This window comes from Erigeron canadensis, chromosome 5 (assembly GCF_010389155.1).
Source record: "Erigeron canadensis isolate Cc75 chromosome 5, C_canadensis_v1, whole genome shotgun sequence".
In the NCBI taxonomy this organism is placed as follows: domain Eukaryota; kingdom Viridiplantae; phylum Streptophyta; class Magnoliopsida; order Asterales; family Asteraceae; genus Erigeron; species Erigeron canadensis.
Window position 1 is genome coordinate 40,371,225 of NC_057765.1, and position 18,031 is coordinate 40,389,255.

Consider the following 18,031-nt stretch of genomic DNA (forward strand, 5'->3'; position numbering starts at 1 on the left):
CGGGTATATATAGATTCTCAAATCAAAGAAAGCGAGCAGGTATCATAAGTGATGGAAGAGAGTACGGATGAGATAATATATAGATCAAACTATGGTGGTTCAATTCCTGTTGATAATGTACAAGCTCTTGCATCTAAAGACTTGAAAGACATTCCCATTCGTTACATTCGACCAGAGATTGAGTCTGAAGAGGTATTAACCGATGAGTCACTGCAGATTCCAGTGATCGACATTAGCAAATTTACCGTTGTAGGACAACCTGGCTATTATGATGAACTGGCAAAACTTCATGTTGCTTGTAAAGATTGGGGTTTCTTCCAGGTAACCAAATACATATGACATCTTATATACATTGTTTATTTGTATTATGAATTTAATCATGAGCTCTTGACAATAAAAAAGCAACATACTCACTGATTATGGTTTGATTATGCCCCAAGCTCGTGCATGTATATATTTTAGGCCTATATCTCATTATTTATATGCATAGCAAGTTTTTTCTTTTATGATTTGAGAAGCTTAAAACAGTTGATAAATCATGGGATATCAGAAACTATTGATGCAATGAAGAAGGTTACAAAAGAGTTTTTCAAGCTACCATTAGAGGAAAAGATGAAATGTGCACAAATTCCAAGTAGTGTCAAAGGTTACGGTCAAGCATTCGTTGTATCTCAAGAACAAAAACTTGATTGGGGTGACATGCTTATGCTCATACCCTTGCCAGTTCCACAAAGGAACATGAGATTTTGGCCCCAAAATCCCAATTCATTTAGGTAGATTTTACTTATTCCGTTCTAAAATGATCATATTTAGTATACGTCAAACAAATGTTCTATTCATGTACTTTTGTTGTTTCCAAAATCGCTTTGGCTTAGTATGCATTTATGTTTTGACTAGGACAACCTTGGACGAGTATTCGAGCAAATTACATGCCCTTACTATAGAAATCATAAAGCTAATATCTATAAACCTTGGAATCAAGGCAGAAAAAATGATTAAAATGTATGAGAATTGCGTGCAAGGCATCCGAATGAACTACTATCACCCATGTTCTGAAGCACACAAGATTTTAGGGTTAGCACCACACTCGGATGCAACCGGGCTAACCCTCTTAGTTCCAGTCAATGAAGTTCAAGGGCTACAACTCAAAATGGGTTCCATTTAAACCTATTCTTGGATCAGTTATTGTGATAAGAACTATGTCACAACTTGATTATTTTCTTTTGTTACCCTCTACATTTAAAAAAAAAAATGTTTGAAACATCAAACCCTGACCTAATGAGGACTGATGTAAATACTTGAAGCGAGCTATAATAAGAAAGAAACTTTGTTTGAAGTTGATGTATAAACTTATCCTTAAAATGAAAAGAACGAAATGCATTTTTATTTTGGTCCTTGCAAGAATGATCCAAACTTATTTTTGGTCTCTGTGATATGGACTTAATGGCGATCTCAGCCCAATTATATGAACCCGTCTTAACTTTATTTCTAAAACTGACCATTTTCTCTATACGAGTATATAAATACACAAACATATGACCAATCTATATAATTTCATATACAAGAAAAACTCACAAAAACCTAATTGAAAGAATGGTCATTTTGTATGTAAAGACAATATTGCTCCTCTCTAATGGTAGAAAAGAAACAGATACTGTCAATTAAGACTAAGATTACCACTCAGTTGATATTACAGGCATCAAATCACCACTAAGTTTGACCATTTTTGCAAGGACTAAATGCGCCGGAATGAGATTAATTAATCATAAAAAGTTATTGTGTACACGAGCCCTAGGTCGGCTTTATTGTATTCGAAAAACTTAAAATTATGAACATAAAACGGATGTGAGACCAGTTACTTAACATAAAACTTGTTAATTTTCATAACATTTTTTTATTTTGTGCATAAACTAATACCAAAAAGTTATTGTGTGCATGTCAATCAACGGGTCAACGTGAAAGTGATAACCTGCTGAGTTTTTACCCGGTAACTTTTGTTTACAATGAGACTCTTGAACAAGTTTCATGAATACAATAAAACCGACCTAGAGTACTTGCACACAATAACTTTTCAAAATTAGTTACCTGTATTCTAACACACTAAACCCTTTTTGCAAATGAGACATGGACAAAAATACATTACATTCAAATAAAATGGATATCCATTCATATCAAGCATTTGTTAGTTAGAAGCATTTATTGAATATTTAATTTAGATCTATAAAGCACTTAGTCCTCAATATCACATTATCAAATCAGTAGCAATGTAGCATGACATCCAACAAAAGCAATTGACTAATGATAACCACCGCAACAGGCTAGCCGTAGGCTTAAGTACCGCAAACCACAAGTATATGAGAATGGGAACTCAAAGTCATAGTGAATGATATTCAATATATGGGAAGGGAATGCTGAAATCATAGAATAAGCATGATACCCATAGTTGATAAACTCTTACGAATCAAGAGTCAACACGTGAAAGTCGATTTACACCAAAAATGAGACCTATTAAATGACTCGTTTTATACGAACTCTGTGTGAAATTGTTATAATTAGACACTATTTCATATTATATATTATAAAAATATCAAAAAATCATATATACAATACAAAATGATATATATGTATTTTTGATATTTTTAACTCGAATTTAAAGATAAATCTTATGTTTATAACTTAAAATTATCAAAGATGTAATCATTTTATAAATAGAATTAAAATAGTCAACCACTTTTATTTCAAAAATCATACATTAATAAATTATATAGATTTTCTTAAAACAAAACTTTTAACAAAATTTAAAACCATAAGACAGAAAACATCAGGTAAATTGTTTATCATTGGTAGTACTTTAGAGTTGAAAAAACAAGAATATCCTCTCGTGACTCGTGTGAGTCATGTTAAGAAGTTAACGATGATCACTTAATGTCATTATTTTAAAGGATTCAACCTGACCACTATGATCCAATAAAGGACAAGCAATGTCATTTTAAAACTTTAAGGATGATAAATGCATTTTTAGACAAACCATAAGGACGATTTATAAAATTAACTCTAATAAAATGTTACAAAAGAGCGAAACTTGGAGACCATTTATAAATAGGTATACAAGCATTATACTTTTGTTAATGATAATATTTGGGGAATTTTAATAAATCGTAAGATGCATTAAACAACTGTGTAACAGTATCAAATACAACTTACCCTCTTCCCCATTTGTTGTGTATATATAGTTCAATCTGTAAGTTTTCAAGCAACAAAAACATACTCATAAATCCAGTATAAGTCGATAATATTTTTGTCGTACACTATCAAATTGGTATATAAAGATTATTTAGTTTTAATAACCAATTTATAGATTACAATCAACAACCCATGAATATCTTTGACCAGTAATTATTTTACCAATTACCATTATATCGTTCCAATGTTTATTGAAATAATGATAAAACAATTAAACCTTTCAATAATCTAAATCGATAAAATGAGATTAAAAGATATTATTTTTTCCAAAACGAAGTTTCATTCTCATGTTCATCAAAAGGCATAACCAATTTTGTTTATCCGTTGAATTAATTTGCAACAAACATTTTTTTATTGAAATACACTATAATGTTCAACATTTTAGATTTTTCATAAATAAATAAATAAAGGCATCAGTTCTCCAAGGTGTTGTAGCATCAAGCAAAAATATGCATTCAGACGCAAATTACCCATTTGTCAAATAAAGCTTCATCATATGCCCATTTATTCACTAAGTTCAATATATTTACAAAATAGTAATAAAAAAGAGTTAAAAATTATCAAAATATAGATTAGAAATAATAGAAAGATGAAATAAAAAAGCGATCAGAACCTGTCGGGATTCAATGTTTAACATCAATAAATGTATTTCAGTGGATTGACAGACCATTGAATTTTATCGTCACCTCGCTTTTTTTAAAAAAAATTAATAAAAACATGAAAGAAAAAAAAATTAAGAAAATCTAATTGCTCAGAACTTCTTAGAGGTATTGCATCCGTCAGCAACAAGATTAGATCTAGTTTCTGGAGCAATGATTTGTTCCTCATAGCAATCTCGATTTTGATCTAAGAAAACATCATATAGGGATTGAAAAGAGTGATGGTGAATTATTATAAGCTAAGAATATATCGGAAAAGATGGTAAATACTGAGATGGGAGAAAGCTTGTGAGATGTTGATAAATATATAGGTGCAGAATGAAAGAAGGGTATATCTTTATGTATAAGTAACGGCGCTAAAAAAACCCTAAACTTTGCGAGTGTTAATTTTTGCAAACAATATTATTCGGGCCTATGAAGTCCACGGCCCAGTCAAATTCCTCTTCGTGGTAGTCCTGGTTCTACTCTCACTTTTTCTTTTTTTTTTCATTAATTCTAAATTACAAATATTTTACAAACACGATTTTTACAGCTTAAATCATTTTTATGTTTTTCTTTCTTTCTTATTTCTTTTTGTTTATTGGACGACCTTAAATACCACATTTGTTTGTAAAAAGTTTATCATCCGAACATTAGTTCGACTTGATCAGTCACAATGCATGTTATATTAATGTTATGTGAGCATTTATAATCTGATTTTTGGATCGATAAATTTCTAAAAATCTCACCACGTTCTCATCATTTTACTTAAGATTAATTAAATACAAAAAATTAACACAAATATCACACAAATAGCACAAATTGATGTGACAAAGGGACCCACCGTATTTGTCTCGTCGATTAAGCAATGAAGGGGGCCGAATTCACAATCAGATTGGTAACAAACAAAGGTAGTCATTTATGCGCTTATAATAGAGCTAAAATCACATTTGTAAGATGTAGAGTGATATATGGTTTTTTAAAAACCAAATATGATGTAAGAATATTAAAAATAACATATGTAAATCTCAGTTACTAATTGCGCCAATAGGTGATGATGGGCGGGATTTAGACCTTAAAGGCTTAAAATGTCTGTTGTATATAAATCGTTCTTTGCTATTTTTGGCGTGAAATATTTTAAGCTGTAAATGGTTAAATAAAATAAATATGTTAAATAATGGTAAGTCAGACAACCGACATAGTAAAACTGTTGTTGGATTTGTAAGATTTATAAGTCTAGACATCTTATAATACTAATGTAGATATAATTAGATGACAGTTAAAACTTAAAAGATAGTTAAGTGCAATCCTAAAGCTTATATTCACGATTTTGCATACTCAAATTGCATAACAATAATGTTATTGGTTACCACCCCACATTCTTCATACCACAAACTCATTGGTCTGAACGACATGATCTTGTCTTGTTAAGAAAAACTCAACGCGAACAAATAAAAGTCATTGGATTTGACTTGAAAGAAAGAAGCAATACGGACGCTACCAAAAGTATTGAAAAGCTCAATTGCATTACAATATCTACAATTAACTTGAACAATCAGTTATGACGAGTTGTCTTAAGAATCCAATAGGTCATATCAACAATTCACCAAAATATTCAACAAGGTTTACCTAAATAGAAATAATAAATTATGTTGATACGATATTATAATCATTCATGTTATCTTGTACTTAGACTTTTGTGAAATGTGTGGTTGTGAGTAACACCCCGATTTGTAATGTATGGGATTCAATGGTTCATAGTTCATAAACAACATTTGTTCGACACAAACTTTTCATTCTTATTTTCTTTTCGAAACCCTTAAAATCACTAGAACAATAAAATGTAATAGGTATCAACATCGACCTTTATTTTAACTACTGTGAGCACTAGTTCGTTCTTTCGAAAACAAAATTGACACTTAATCTATATATTTTTATAGTATTTTATAAAAGATTAACCCTTTAAACAATACTTTATATTTTAAAATATTGAAAAATATACAATGTTTTCATCTAAAACACTTTAAAATGTTTTCACAAATACTATCTTCTCAACATTAATAATTACATGTATATACTCTATACACGTATTGCATTGGGCTTCTGTGTTATCCTATATTCAATTGTATTGGACTTCTATGTATATGTTGCCTGGTACAGTCATTAAGAATATTGAGAAGCTTCTTAAAGATTTTTTGTGGAATGCTGGTGGTTCTGTTGTGGGGGAAAGCAAAAGTTGTCTGGAAAATTTTGATGAAGGATAACTCTCTTTGGGCTACTTGGGTGAATGTTGTCAAGTTAAAACATTCAAGTATATGGGAGGTGGTTGAAGATAATATGATAGTTGGGGTTGGAAAACAATGTTGAAAATTAGAGATATGGTGAAACAAAATGTGAGTTACAAGATTGGTGATGACATGAGTATTTCCATGTGGTATGATAAATGGTGTTCAGAAGGTCCATTGAGTAATTTTATTTCTAAGAGAATTCTTTATGATACCATAATGGATGTGAACACGAGATTAAGCACTATGACTAATAATGGACAATGGATGTGGCCTGAAGGTTGGGTGGAAAGATTTAATATTTTGCAAAATATTACAGTGTTTTGTTTTTGCAAATGGACAAGAAGGATAAAGTTGTTTGAGTTACTAGAGTCTAGAGATAAACAGCAAGTGGAATTCTCTACTAAGCAGGCATGGCAGGATATGAGGATTAACTGGCCAAAAGTTGTTTGGAATGATGTGATTTGGTTTAAGCAATTTGATACAAGACATGCTTTTATACTTTGGCTTGTAATACAGGGGAGATTGATGACATTGGATAGAGTTGCAAAATGGAATCACAATGATAGTTTGCAATGTGGACGCTGCAATTCTGGAAGTGACAATCATGAACATCTATTTTTTCAAATGCAAATATACTGAACAAATTTGGACTAGTCTAAGGAACTTTAAATGGAGAATGAAAGCCGAAAGTTCTTTACAAGAGATTACAAGGTCTAAAGGTCAAAATAATATTGGAATTATGGTGAATAAGCTCGTATTAGTTGTTGTAGTCTACTATATATGGCAAGAAATGAATACCAGAATTTTTCAAAAAGAAATAAAAGAATGAGGAGGCTGTGTGTAATGTTATTAAAGACAGTGTAAGAGCCAAGCTCCTTTCCCTTAGAATATGAAAGACTAGCAATGTGATCAGTATAGGTGATCGGTGGAATTTGAAGTGGGTCAATTTCAATTTTGTGGCTGTATGATGGAATGGTGGTAAAGGAATTTCAGCTTAAAGTATGCATGCGAATTAGAATAGTGAGTTGTGAAAGATGAAGTTATTTAGTCCTTTTTTAGCATACTTTGAGTTTTTGATTGTTTTATGATGTGGTGCATTTGGTATGTATTAATGAGCATGCTCAGGATGTGGTTAGTATAGCAGTAGTATGTTGTTAGTGCTTTTAGTACGAGGCTTGGTTGTGACCACGTATATTGGTTTATTGTACATATTTTGAATATCAATACAATTTACAAGTTTAATTATAAAAAAACATTAATGATTAATTACACTATCGATCTTTTATTTTATAAAATGTTTTTATGAACCTTTTAAGGGAATTATTTTCACATCAATTTTTCACACCACTCGGCGTTGCTTACACTACCAACAGACAACAGTCATCCCCACAACCACATTGTCGCCATTACGACCACCGTTACATTGTGCGGGGTACGTTGCTGGTTGTTCTTAAAGTAAAAAGGTAGAATCATACCTTTTGATCTTTAAAAATAAATTTTATGGCGACGTTGATTAAATTTTGTTTTGAAAAAACACTAGACGTCCAGATCTTAACTTGTTTCCTTACGAACCAACCTTATACTATTCGAGTTGGTAAAACCATTTAAATTTTTGCTACAAACCCAGGTTTTACATTTGTAGGAATAGATTGTTAAAAGGGATGGCTAGGTGGGTTTGAGAGCCATGAGTTTCATCTCACGTATGTATGGTTCGAACTTTGCATACTGCCCAATTGAATGTCACTTTGGTGATGCTAACTATTTAACAACTAAAAACCGAAATTTTTTGCATACCAACTATCTCAAAGTTATGCCTCAATAGCCCGTCTTCCATGTACCTTATGATAATTATGCAGGGGTTCTTGTGCGCCACATTAAACCTTGATAATTTTATATGTCGATATATTCATAAAAAACACTTGACCACAATTTATTTGTATATTGACGTTTGAAACCGTGGCATATTGTAGTTGAACTGCATTTGGGCCATGTGTATTCACATAAAAATAAAAACAAGAAGAAAGAAAATTCCCTGGCGTCAAAATAAATCATCATCCCTCCCTCCCTGAGTCCCTGGCTGCTTTAAACTTTCACCACCACAAGTCCACTATAATAAATAACAAATAATAATAATAAACAATAAGAATATTCCCTCAAAATATTTGGGAAGTGGGCCACGCCCAGTCAAACCCACACACGCAGCCATCTTTCTCTGTGTGTGACTAACAACTCCCTCACTTGACCTGACCCGATTGATCAGACCAGAGCATATCAGACCTCTCAATAATGGCAGCCATTATTAACTTACGAACAATTTCACCAGCAGCAGCAACAGCATTGAATTTGAATTCAGATCGTCTTTCTTCAAAATCTTGTCTTAATTATAATAATAATAATGAAGAATCATTATTCATCAATAGTAATAATAAGAAACAAATCACGAAGTTAATGACTTCGACGGCGGCTGTTGTTGTCAAGTGTATGAATATCGCTGAGCCGGTTTTTTCTCCCAATGGTCCCCTCTTTCCCCCAGTAATCATTCCTTTCATTTCCTTAAGTATTTTGTTTATTCATATATATTCATGTATATATATAACTGTTTGTATATATATGTATATATGCAAATGTATATGTTGTTTGTATTTATGTTAGTTTTTGAATATTATTAATACTAAGAAGAATATTACTCCAATTTAGTAGTGTAGTTGCTGTTAAGAAGAATGAATTAGAATTAAGTTGCAAAAGTATTGACTGTAAAACGTGTGTTTAATAGTCCACAAGGAAACGGATTGCACGAGATTATACCGTAACCGTAGTTTTAAGGCTGGGATGGGTAAATAGATGTGTTATATTGTAATGTATATGACCTTTCGTTAGCTTGTAAACTGGTTACATGACATTGGTACAAAATTAATAAATGAATCATCCCTGGTTGAGCTTGCATGATGGAGAGGTAACTGGATACGTACAATAGCAATGAAATGAAATGAAAACCGAAATAACACGATTGACAGTTTGGGAGCTTGATGTATACAAAAGCAGATAAATGAAAGTTCGATACACATAATAGACGGTTTGAAATCTAGATTTAAGTGATATGAAAGCTGGATGCACAGAATAGACGGTTTGGAAGCTGGATGCAAACATTTTTTTTTTCTTTCACAGGTTGGATATGTTTCGTGCACTTGTCTCATTGTATAATAGTAGTTAAGGATATGATAAATACATGCTTTTGGTTTCTTATGATCTCTATATACTTGATTAGCATATAATCTGGGAGTACGATAAACAGGGTTGTATATGAATAATAATGATGTCACTATATGATTGTAACCTGATTTAGAAGATAAATTTTCCATGTATCGTGTATGATAAACATGGGTATCTCTGTATTTACAAGTACTTATGATGACCCAAATTTTTTTTTTTTTTTTTTTTTTGAGTTTCAGTCTAGCGATGGCAGTTTGAGGCAACCTCAGATATCTCAGATTGCTCAAAGGAAAACAAAGATAGTGTGTACGATTGGTCCTTCATCAAGCTCACGGGAAATGATATGGAAGTTGGCTGAAACAGGGATGAACGTTGCACGTCTAAATATGTCACATGGGGATCATGCATCACATAAGAAAACCATTGATCTAGTGAAGGAATACAATGCTCAGTTTGAGGAAAAGGTTATATCAATAATGTTGGATACTAAGGTATTCCTTTTGGTTTATGGAATACTGATATTGTCTTAATGCTGTTATTAGTTTGTTTGGTGTTCATTTTGGCTTAATGCAATATGGAATTACCTAACTTAATGAGCATTAGGTGTTGTCCATGTTTTTCCTAATTGAGCCTAAAATGTTTCAACTTCTGTTATGACGAGAATACTTCGGGAGTGTTTGGATTGCATTTTTAGGCGGTGGCTGGGAATCTGGGATTGTTTGTTTTAAGTTGCTTATCTGATAAGCAGGTTCAAACCTGCTTATATAATGTGCTTATTCCTTTTGAAAAAAAATAGATAAGAACTTTCAGACCTGTGTTTGAGATTGCTTATCTGCTTTAAAAATAAGCACGTACCAACTGGTTTATACTTAAGTGCTTATTTCTTATAGAATAAGTTGATAAAACAGTTTTCAAAATAGTGTTTGGATTGTTTATCTACTTTAAAAATAAGAAATAAGCATGCACCCCTTTGCAGTGACTTCTGTATATAATATTATAAACTATTCAACTTACATATTAATGCTATTAATCCTGTTGCTTCAGGGACCTGAGGTCAGGAGCGGAGATGTATCTAAACCAATACTCCTTCGTGAAGGACAAGAATTCAATTTTACAATTAATAGGGGAGTCAGCACAGAGGACACTGTTAGTGTAAATTATGATGGCTTTATAAATGATGTCGAGCCTGGAGATACACTACTGGTTGATGGTAGGTCTTCCTTCAGAACACGTGACCTATTTATGAGTTAGTATTTAATTATATCTGAAGTTAGTCAGTTACTCTTGTTTATTGTAGGCGGGATGATGTCATTGGCTGTTACCTCTAAGACCAAAGATTTAGTAAAATGTGAAGTAATTGACGGCGGAGAATTAAAATCAAGGAGACATCTTAATGTCCGTGGAAAAAGTGCAACTTTGCCTTCAATAACAGGTTTACTTGCATCTTATAGCTTGAACTGGTTAATTTGTTGCAGGGATAGTTGTTAGTTACTTTCGTTTCATGCTAATTTGGTTTAAATTGCAGATAAAGACTGGGAAGATATACAGTTTGGAGTGGACAACGAGGTTGATTTCTATGCCGTCTCATTTGTGAAGGATGCTGAAGTGGTTCATGAGCTTAAAGCTTATCTCAAAAGTAAGAAATCTATATTTATCTATGGTAAAGTAACTGTTGTATATTCTGGATGTGTCTTCTTTCTCCTTTTGTGTTACTTCTGAGCTTCACGATTCTCTTCTGTAGGATGCAATGCAGATATCCATGTGATTGTGAAAATCGAGAGTGCGGACTCAATAGTGAATCTTCCTTCTATACTTGCCGCGTCTGATGGGGTCAGTTTTACCGAGTACTATCTTTTTAATCTCTATTCCTGCATTGTGGCTAACTGTATGACATAGTTAAAAGGTGAATACAGTCAGAAATTTTAATCTGTTCGCTAGGTGAACCTAAAAGAAAAAAAGCGGGATTAATTGCCTGAAGTTATATTATAAATACAGTGACAGCACATTGCTTTTTTGGGTAAATCTGGAATTGCAGAAATCTTTGCGGCTTTCAATTGACCACTAGGTCTACTACCAAGACAAAAGGCAGCTTAAAAACAATTATGATGAATTTAACACTCGGCACTTTTGACCCATTTGACCTGTTAGAAATAAAACATAACCAATATCGACCAGCTCGTAAGTAAATGTGTCAAAATTGCAATCTCTTCTCGCATGTTTATTGCCCATTTTCTTAAAAATCTTTCTCCAAGTAGGGATTACTAGTTTCCATGATCAGCTGGCTTACTACTATAATATATTAAGCTTAAAACTCTGCTTATTACAACTATATCCGCTTGCTCTTAAGAAAAAGCTTTGATACCCTATGCTAGTCTATATTTTTCTCTTTTATAGATAGAATATCTAATCCTTATTCATCCTTTCTCAAGGCAATGGTTGCACGTGGTGACCTTGGTGCAGAGCTTCCTATTGAAGAAGTCCCTATATTGCAGGTAAATGTGATTGTGATATCTTACGTAATTATGTTTGACCACCATTGCGATAAAGATAATTAAACATAGACAAAACCAAATCCTCTTACGCTCTTTAACTATTTTAAATCTGAGTTAATATTTTTAATATTATAATGGCCTATTATTTTATCAGGAAGATATCATTAGAAGGTGCCAAAACTTGCAGAAACCTGTTATAGTAGCAACAAACATGCTGGAAAGCATGATTGATCACCCAACCCCTACAAGAGCTGAAGTCTCTGACATTGCAATAGCAGTTCGACAAGGTGCCGACGCTATCATGCTTTCTGGAGAAACTGCCCATGGCAAGTAAGTTCCATAAAATTATGAATGATTCACTGCTGTTCAAAAAAAATTTATGAATGATTAATAAATCTTCATCTGCTTTAAGATGTAAGATTCATTGATAATTTACATTGACTTAATGCTGCTAAAAAGATTGACATTCTTGAGATATGCTTTGCTAATTGTTGGTTTTTCTAATATGTTCTTATTATTGGTATTGGTTATTCTTATTATTGGTTTTGTTAATATATTTAGTAACTGCTGTATGCATGCTAATATTTCAGGTTTCCACTGAAAGCTGTGAAAGTTATGCACACTGTGGCATTGAGGCTTGAATCAAGTTCTGTTAACCCGGTTCCCCCTGTTCGTAAATCTCCTTACAAGGTGTGGTAGTTAAGCCTGCTTTCTTATTGGTCACAATTTTGACCCATTTACCTATTAATGGGTTCTAATGGATCGAATGTGCTGATTTATAAGATTTAACCAAACAGGAAGCTGGTCAGTTGGGTCAAACTGGTCGAAAATTATCTAAAACGTACCCAAATGCATAATGTCTCTTGTTTTCTTTTCATAGGTTAGGTCTTGTTTTTATAATAAATAAATTATTCATGAATATATTTTAACACATTTATTATATATGAATTGCAAAAATGGTTGAGGAGGTCAATAGGTCATCCCACCTGTCATGTTTGCCTGTTTTTTATGTGTACTACTTTTACTTTACCATCTAACATCAAATGCCATACCAGTCTTCCTTAAATCATTTTAGCCCACTTCTTTTTAATCCTACAAGTATATTTCATGTTGGCTAATCTGATAAGCTTTCCCAGAGCCATATGGGTCAAATTTTTGGCTTCCATGCTGCAACAATAGCCAACACTCAGTCTACTCCTATCATCGTATTCACAAGAACAGGGTCCATGGCTGTAACTTTAAGCCATTACAGGCCATTCTCAACTATCTTTGCCTTCACAAATGAGTGAGTGCACTTCAACCTTAAATACTCATATTTACACAATTGATTATTGTATAATATTAGTCTGTTACTTGTATCATTTTTAACAATACTGTAATGTGGTATTAAGATCATAAACTGATGCTTTGTGCAGAAAAAGAATTAAGCAAAGATTGATGCTTTACCATGGGGTGATGCCCATCTATATGGAGTTCTCTGATGATGCCGAAGAAACCTTTTCAAGAGCTCTGAAAATTCTAGTGGTTAGTAACGGTTTATCTTTTTGGTTTCACTTTTGTCTGTCATCTCAACGAAGTTTAACTGAGGATGTAGTTGAAAGAAGTGCTATTTCATTTATCAAGATGTCTTAAGTACGCGTCAACATTGAATATACGAATCTCGTTAGATAGAGGTGGCAAATTGGGCAGGCCAGACTGGTTGGGTAACAGTCAAAATGGGTTTAGGGTCAAAACGTTTGCTATCATTTATGTGATGATCAAAGCTACTGGCTGGGTTGGGCCAGCCTGCCATCAGTTTTTTGTCCATTATTTTAGTTTCCTAATAATTAATGTATTGAATATGATCAAATACATTATCAAATATGATAATTTTGTTCTTCTCGGAAAAAAAAACGGTATATAGAAGAGAAAAAGATCTCGCTTTTAATGCGATGGCGGAGTGAGTATCTAGAATATGCTCTCGGTTCGTTGTATAATTTTCTGTATCGTCAATGTTTTTTTCCTCTACCAGGATAAGAGTTTGGTGAAGGAAGGGCAGTATGTTACCCTTGTCCAAAGTGGAGCGCAACCAATTTGGCGTCAAGAGTCTACTCACCACATACAAGTTCGTATGGTCCAAGGTTGACTCACATACATAAAGTAACTCTCTACAAATGTTCTTAAAGTATCTAAAGCTTGTCTCTGTTTCTTTTCTTTCTGACCGTTCATATAAGTTTTTCACTTAAACTGTCTCCTTAAAGTCAAGAGTAATCAGCAAACAACTATTCTGGGTACCAAATACTAGGTTCGATGTATATTTATACATTAGGAAGTTTTGATGTCCCCCAGCAAAGAAGAGGGAAACAAGATGGAAATTTTGTTACTTGATGGAAACCAATCAAATGTCTTTTTCTATAGCAATTTTTCTAATTATTTTTAATTTTCTTAAAATACAGAATGTCGCTAAGAGAGTTTGTTCATCTTGATCTTTCATATATGTATATTAACATATATGGTGTTCCTTTTGGTTATGTATGCTTATGTGTGGCATTTATATTTGTTTGCCTGTGTGTAAACTGTGTCACGCCTTTGTTAATCATACAAATAGTCTCTTTTTTGTTTAGGTCTAGTCATGGAGTAACCCTAAATTGATCTTATAATTGTAACAAATACTACATCAGCCTTATTCTGATGTAATTACCATTCAAAGTTCGCATCAACGTTGAAGGTGTTAGTCATTTATCTACTCTGTATTTCAAATTTTTTTTTTTTGTCAAGTAAGTGTCATTTCAGATCCCAACCACCACAAATGTAAGAAACCTAATCACGATTGGATCCACAATGATACTTAATACCAAATTGGCCAAGACAACAAATTTAACATATGGTGATACAAATTTGGTAACAATTTTTTAGTCATTTGAATAGTAGGAACAAATTAACAAGGAATAGTTCCCTTCCAGTCGACAATTTCCAAGACGTCAGCAATGTTGCAGTCTACTAGACTCTAAAAACGTAATAAGGATGTTCGTAACATCTATAAATATCCAACAAAACTAAATTCTTTACGCAAGTGCAAATAAATAGTGGTGTAAATCTCTGAAAAAAACTGTTATAGACAAATTAAAATTTGTTTCTTGCTGTTAATTTCTCTTTTTGTATTTTAGTAATTAACTAGTATTTTTATCCGGGCGTTGCCCCGGGAGAAAAACATAACTCTGGTGATAAAAGTTACAAAAACATTAAGCCGAAAAACAAAATTTGCGTGACAAAAGTTATAATAAAAGTTGTAGTCAAAAGTAAAGAAAATAAAACTTTGGTAACAAAGTTTAATAAACAAAAATTATGTCGTAAAAGCAAATAAAAGAAAAAATTTGCAGCGAGACTAAAGAAAACAAAGTTATGTGGAAAAATAGTATAAAGTTAAGAAACTTATACTTGAAAACAAAGTTTGTATATCGAAATTTTCTTTTAAAAAAATTTATGTGACAAAAGTAAAAGGAAAAATATAAAATAATAGGTTTTGTGTCGAAAGTTTAAAAAACAAAAGTTATGTAGTAAAAATAAGAAAGAAATAAACTTTTGATGTAAAATGCTTAGAAACCAAAAGTTATGTAGCGAAAAGAAAGTAAAGCAAAACTTTGGTGTCAAAAGTTAAAAAAGATAACTCCGTTAAATATCCTTTTGTAACTACCGTTAGTTAGACCAACAACAGTTAACAATCGTTAAGTCTTTTAATTATTTTGGTTGTGCATTAGCAACTTATACCTTATGCATTAAAGGGAGTACTTTTAGCTACAGTACTCCTTCCTCACATAAGAAAGTTACTTTTTAGTATTTATATATAATCTATAAACATATATTTTATGGGAAACAAAAAACACCACCAAGGTAACATATTGGTCACTTGTTAGATTCGGATGGAGATCCCCTCAAGTTATTTTCAACTTGAGGGGTCAAGTTAAGAGTTTCTTAGCCCTTAGATGAAATTTAAGGGTTAAGATGCAAAAATGATCTTTTAATCTTGGCCTTTAATTTTCATTCAATAGTCAAGATCCCCTCAACTTGACTCAAGTTAGAGTTTCAACTTGAGGGAATCCTCTTCTGTAAGATTCACAATCCATGGATAGCTTTAACAATACAAATAATAAATCAAGAATTTGTAAGAATTAAAACAATTCTTAAACGGAATGTTAAAATTGTATACAACTTGACTACTATCATTTTCAATAAATAAAAAAAATACTACTAATTTGTCATAGCATCCAATTCATTTACGAGTACTAAATAGTAAATACTATAATAAAACAAGAAATGTGGGTTGTCTGTGACTTTGAAACGAGTCAAGTTGTCATACTAGACAAAACTGATTGACAGGATCCAACTCGATTCCACGTTGGTTTACTATTATACGTACAATATCAAAACTCAAGTCCAAAATAAACAATAATACAAAGCCCTTCCCATCTCTCCTTTATAAATACCACTCATACGTCAATCATGTACAAACGCAGTTGCTTCAATTCATTTTCGATTCTCAACTAACACATTTAGGTACAAAACTTTTTTGATATTGTATTACTTTTTGTATATATATATAGAAGACTTTAGATTCATTGAAATGAGTTTTGTTTCCCATACTTCTATAGATTATGTTTTTAGAGCACTAATTATTGACATGTGATTTTATGTGTTTCGTTTTATAGGATAAAAAGTTCGATATTATACATGGATTATAAACATCTCGTTACCGAAGAAAGTGTGAGGGAATCTCTTATCGCCATTTCAAACGACGTTCATGTAGAGATTGCTTACTTACCCAAGACCCAAAATGCAAAAGATATGGCAGATGATACGATTTCTAACGTTAAAATCAAGACCCGTGAGGAATTAAGATTGGAATTGATATCAATAGCTTCTTTAGAATCGTCAAGTGACTACAATAGTAACGATGATTTGTAAATCGTTGCTTTTTATAGTGCATTTTAAACATCTTTAATACTGTCAATTACTTAATTTTCAGGTAATAGTAGTATTAGTCTTGCTCTACCATTAATATAATGAAATAAAAAAAACTCTCCAAACATTTTGTTATTATTTAAAAGCTTCATGTATTTGCTTGTATCTTTTATTCTTTTAACTAATCGAAGACCGTAGTTGGTTTTGTAAGTAATTGATTTGGTAGGAACGGTTCATATCTTTATAAGAATTTAGTAGGAAAGTTTCGGTTATTGTATTATTTGCTTTTACAAGTGAAGAATTTTTTTTCTTTCTCATTCTATAAAGTTTTCTCCTAAAATTCTAGATGAACAGGTTTTTTTGTTTACAGCTTCTTTAAAAAACAGTCTAATTTTTTCATAACCTACGGGTGGTGCACAAATGTACAATACACACAACCAGCATTTGTCACACTTAAAGATTAAAAATGATTGATGTTAAGTTTTTAAACCTTTTAGTACAATTACATATGAGCATCGCGTAACTCTTTTTGAAAACGATAACGAAAGCACAACTCATCAACATACAGTATATCTTTAGTTGGTAATGGTCGTGAATTTTTCAATCCACCGATACGCTTTCGAATTTGGATAGCCCACATCTTTGGAGACTGGGCTTAGTCTCTTGCCATGGGCTATTATTGATACCCTTTTTTTCACAAATGGAAGACATTCGAGCCAAGCGAACAGTTTTATGACGCAATAGCCCAACTAACCCATTCAAATTGGGTGAGAAGAGCAAAACCATATGCTTGGAGGAACTAGATTTTACCCGTCAAATAAAAATCTTAATTTGATCTTATCACATGATATTGAAATCCTAAATCAATTTTAATGCACTTTCACACCTCTTTTATTTTTACGTAAAAGAGAGTGATGCAGATATATGAGTGTGCATACGTTGTAATAACCTATTTTTTACAAACAAATTCATAAGGGAAAATAACTTAAAAACCTTAACGTCACCATCATTAGCTAATTAGTAAAGAGCAAATACAATTCGGTACCTTTACCACTAGAGATGATCATGACATTTGATATAAACTGTTTAACATTGAATAGTTTCTCGAAACAGGTAGCCAATCAGAGGATAAGACCTTGGGCCTATTTTAACCACAATAATCCAATATCATTGCATAAATTTTTTACACAAGAAGCAATATTGCAATTAGAGTCCGAACATG

General features: G+C 32.3%; 2 protein-coding genes, 1 long non-coding RNA gene, 3 other non-coding genes and 1 pseudogene across 6 annotated transcripts; 4 read left to right on the top strand and 3 right to left on the bottom strand.

Annotated features, from left to right (window-relative positions):
* Window positions 1–51: 51 nt before the first annotated feature.
* On the top strand, window positions 52–6,145 carry LOC122601807 (annotated as a pseudogene).
* LOC122602452 lies at window positions 3,649–3,748 on the bottom strand. The gene has a single exon (XR_006324270.1). It is a non-coding gene; the product is annotated as a small nucleolar RNA Z101 (small nucleolar RNA).
* Window positions 3,846–3,934, bottom strand: LOC122602459. Its single transcript, XR_006324276.1, has one exon. It is a non-coding gene; the product is annotated as a small nucleolar RNA snoR14 (small nucleolar RNA).
* On the bottom strand, window positions 3,991–4,076 carry LOC122602454. Its single transcript, XR_006324272.1, has one exon. It is a non-coding gene; the product is annotated as a small nucleolar RNA U61 (small nucleolar RNA).
* Window positions 6,146–6,259: 114 nt separating the features above from the next.
* Window positions 6,260–6,808, top strand: LOC122601808. The gene has a single exon (XM_043774542.1). The coding sequence runs from the start codon at window positions 6,260–6,262 to the stop codon at window positions 6,806–6,808; it is 549 nt and encodes a 182-aa protein (XP_043630477.1).
* A 1,389-nt stretch (window positions 6,809–8,197) lies between these two features.
* Window positions 8,198–14,381, top strand: LOC122600733 (pyruvate kinase isozyme G, chloroplastic-like). Its single transcript, XM_043773487.1, has 12 exons — window positions 8,198–8,701; window positions 9,619–9,870; window positions 10,424–10,589; window positions 10,677–10,811; window positions 10,905–11,015; window positions 11,121–11,209; window positions 11,809–11,871; window positions 12,026–12,201; window positions 12,462–12,561; window positions 13,008–13,156; window positions 13,287–13,395; window positions 13,883–14,381. Exons 1-12 carry the CDS (start codon window positions 8,456–8,458, stop codon window positions 13,994–13,996), a joined length of 1,710 nt encoding a protein of 569 aa, XP_043629422.1. The 5' UTR covers window positions 8,198–8,455; the 3' UTR covers window positions 13,997–14,381.
* A 1,913-nt stretch (window positions 14,382–16,294) lies between these two features.
* On the top strand, window positions 16,295–16,947 carry LOC122601995. The gene is made up of 2 exons (XR_006324137.1): window positions 16,295–16,404; window positions 16,557–16,947. It is a non-coding gene; the product is annotated as an uncharacterized LOC122601995 (long non-coding RNA).
* Window positions 16,948–18,031: the final 1,084 nt, after the last annotated feature.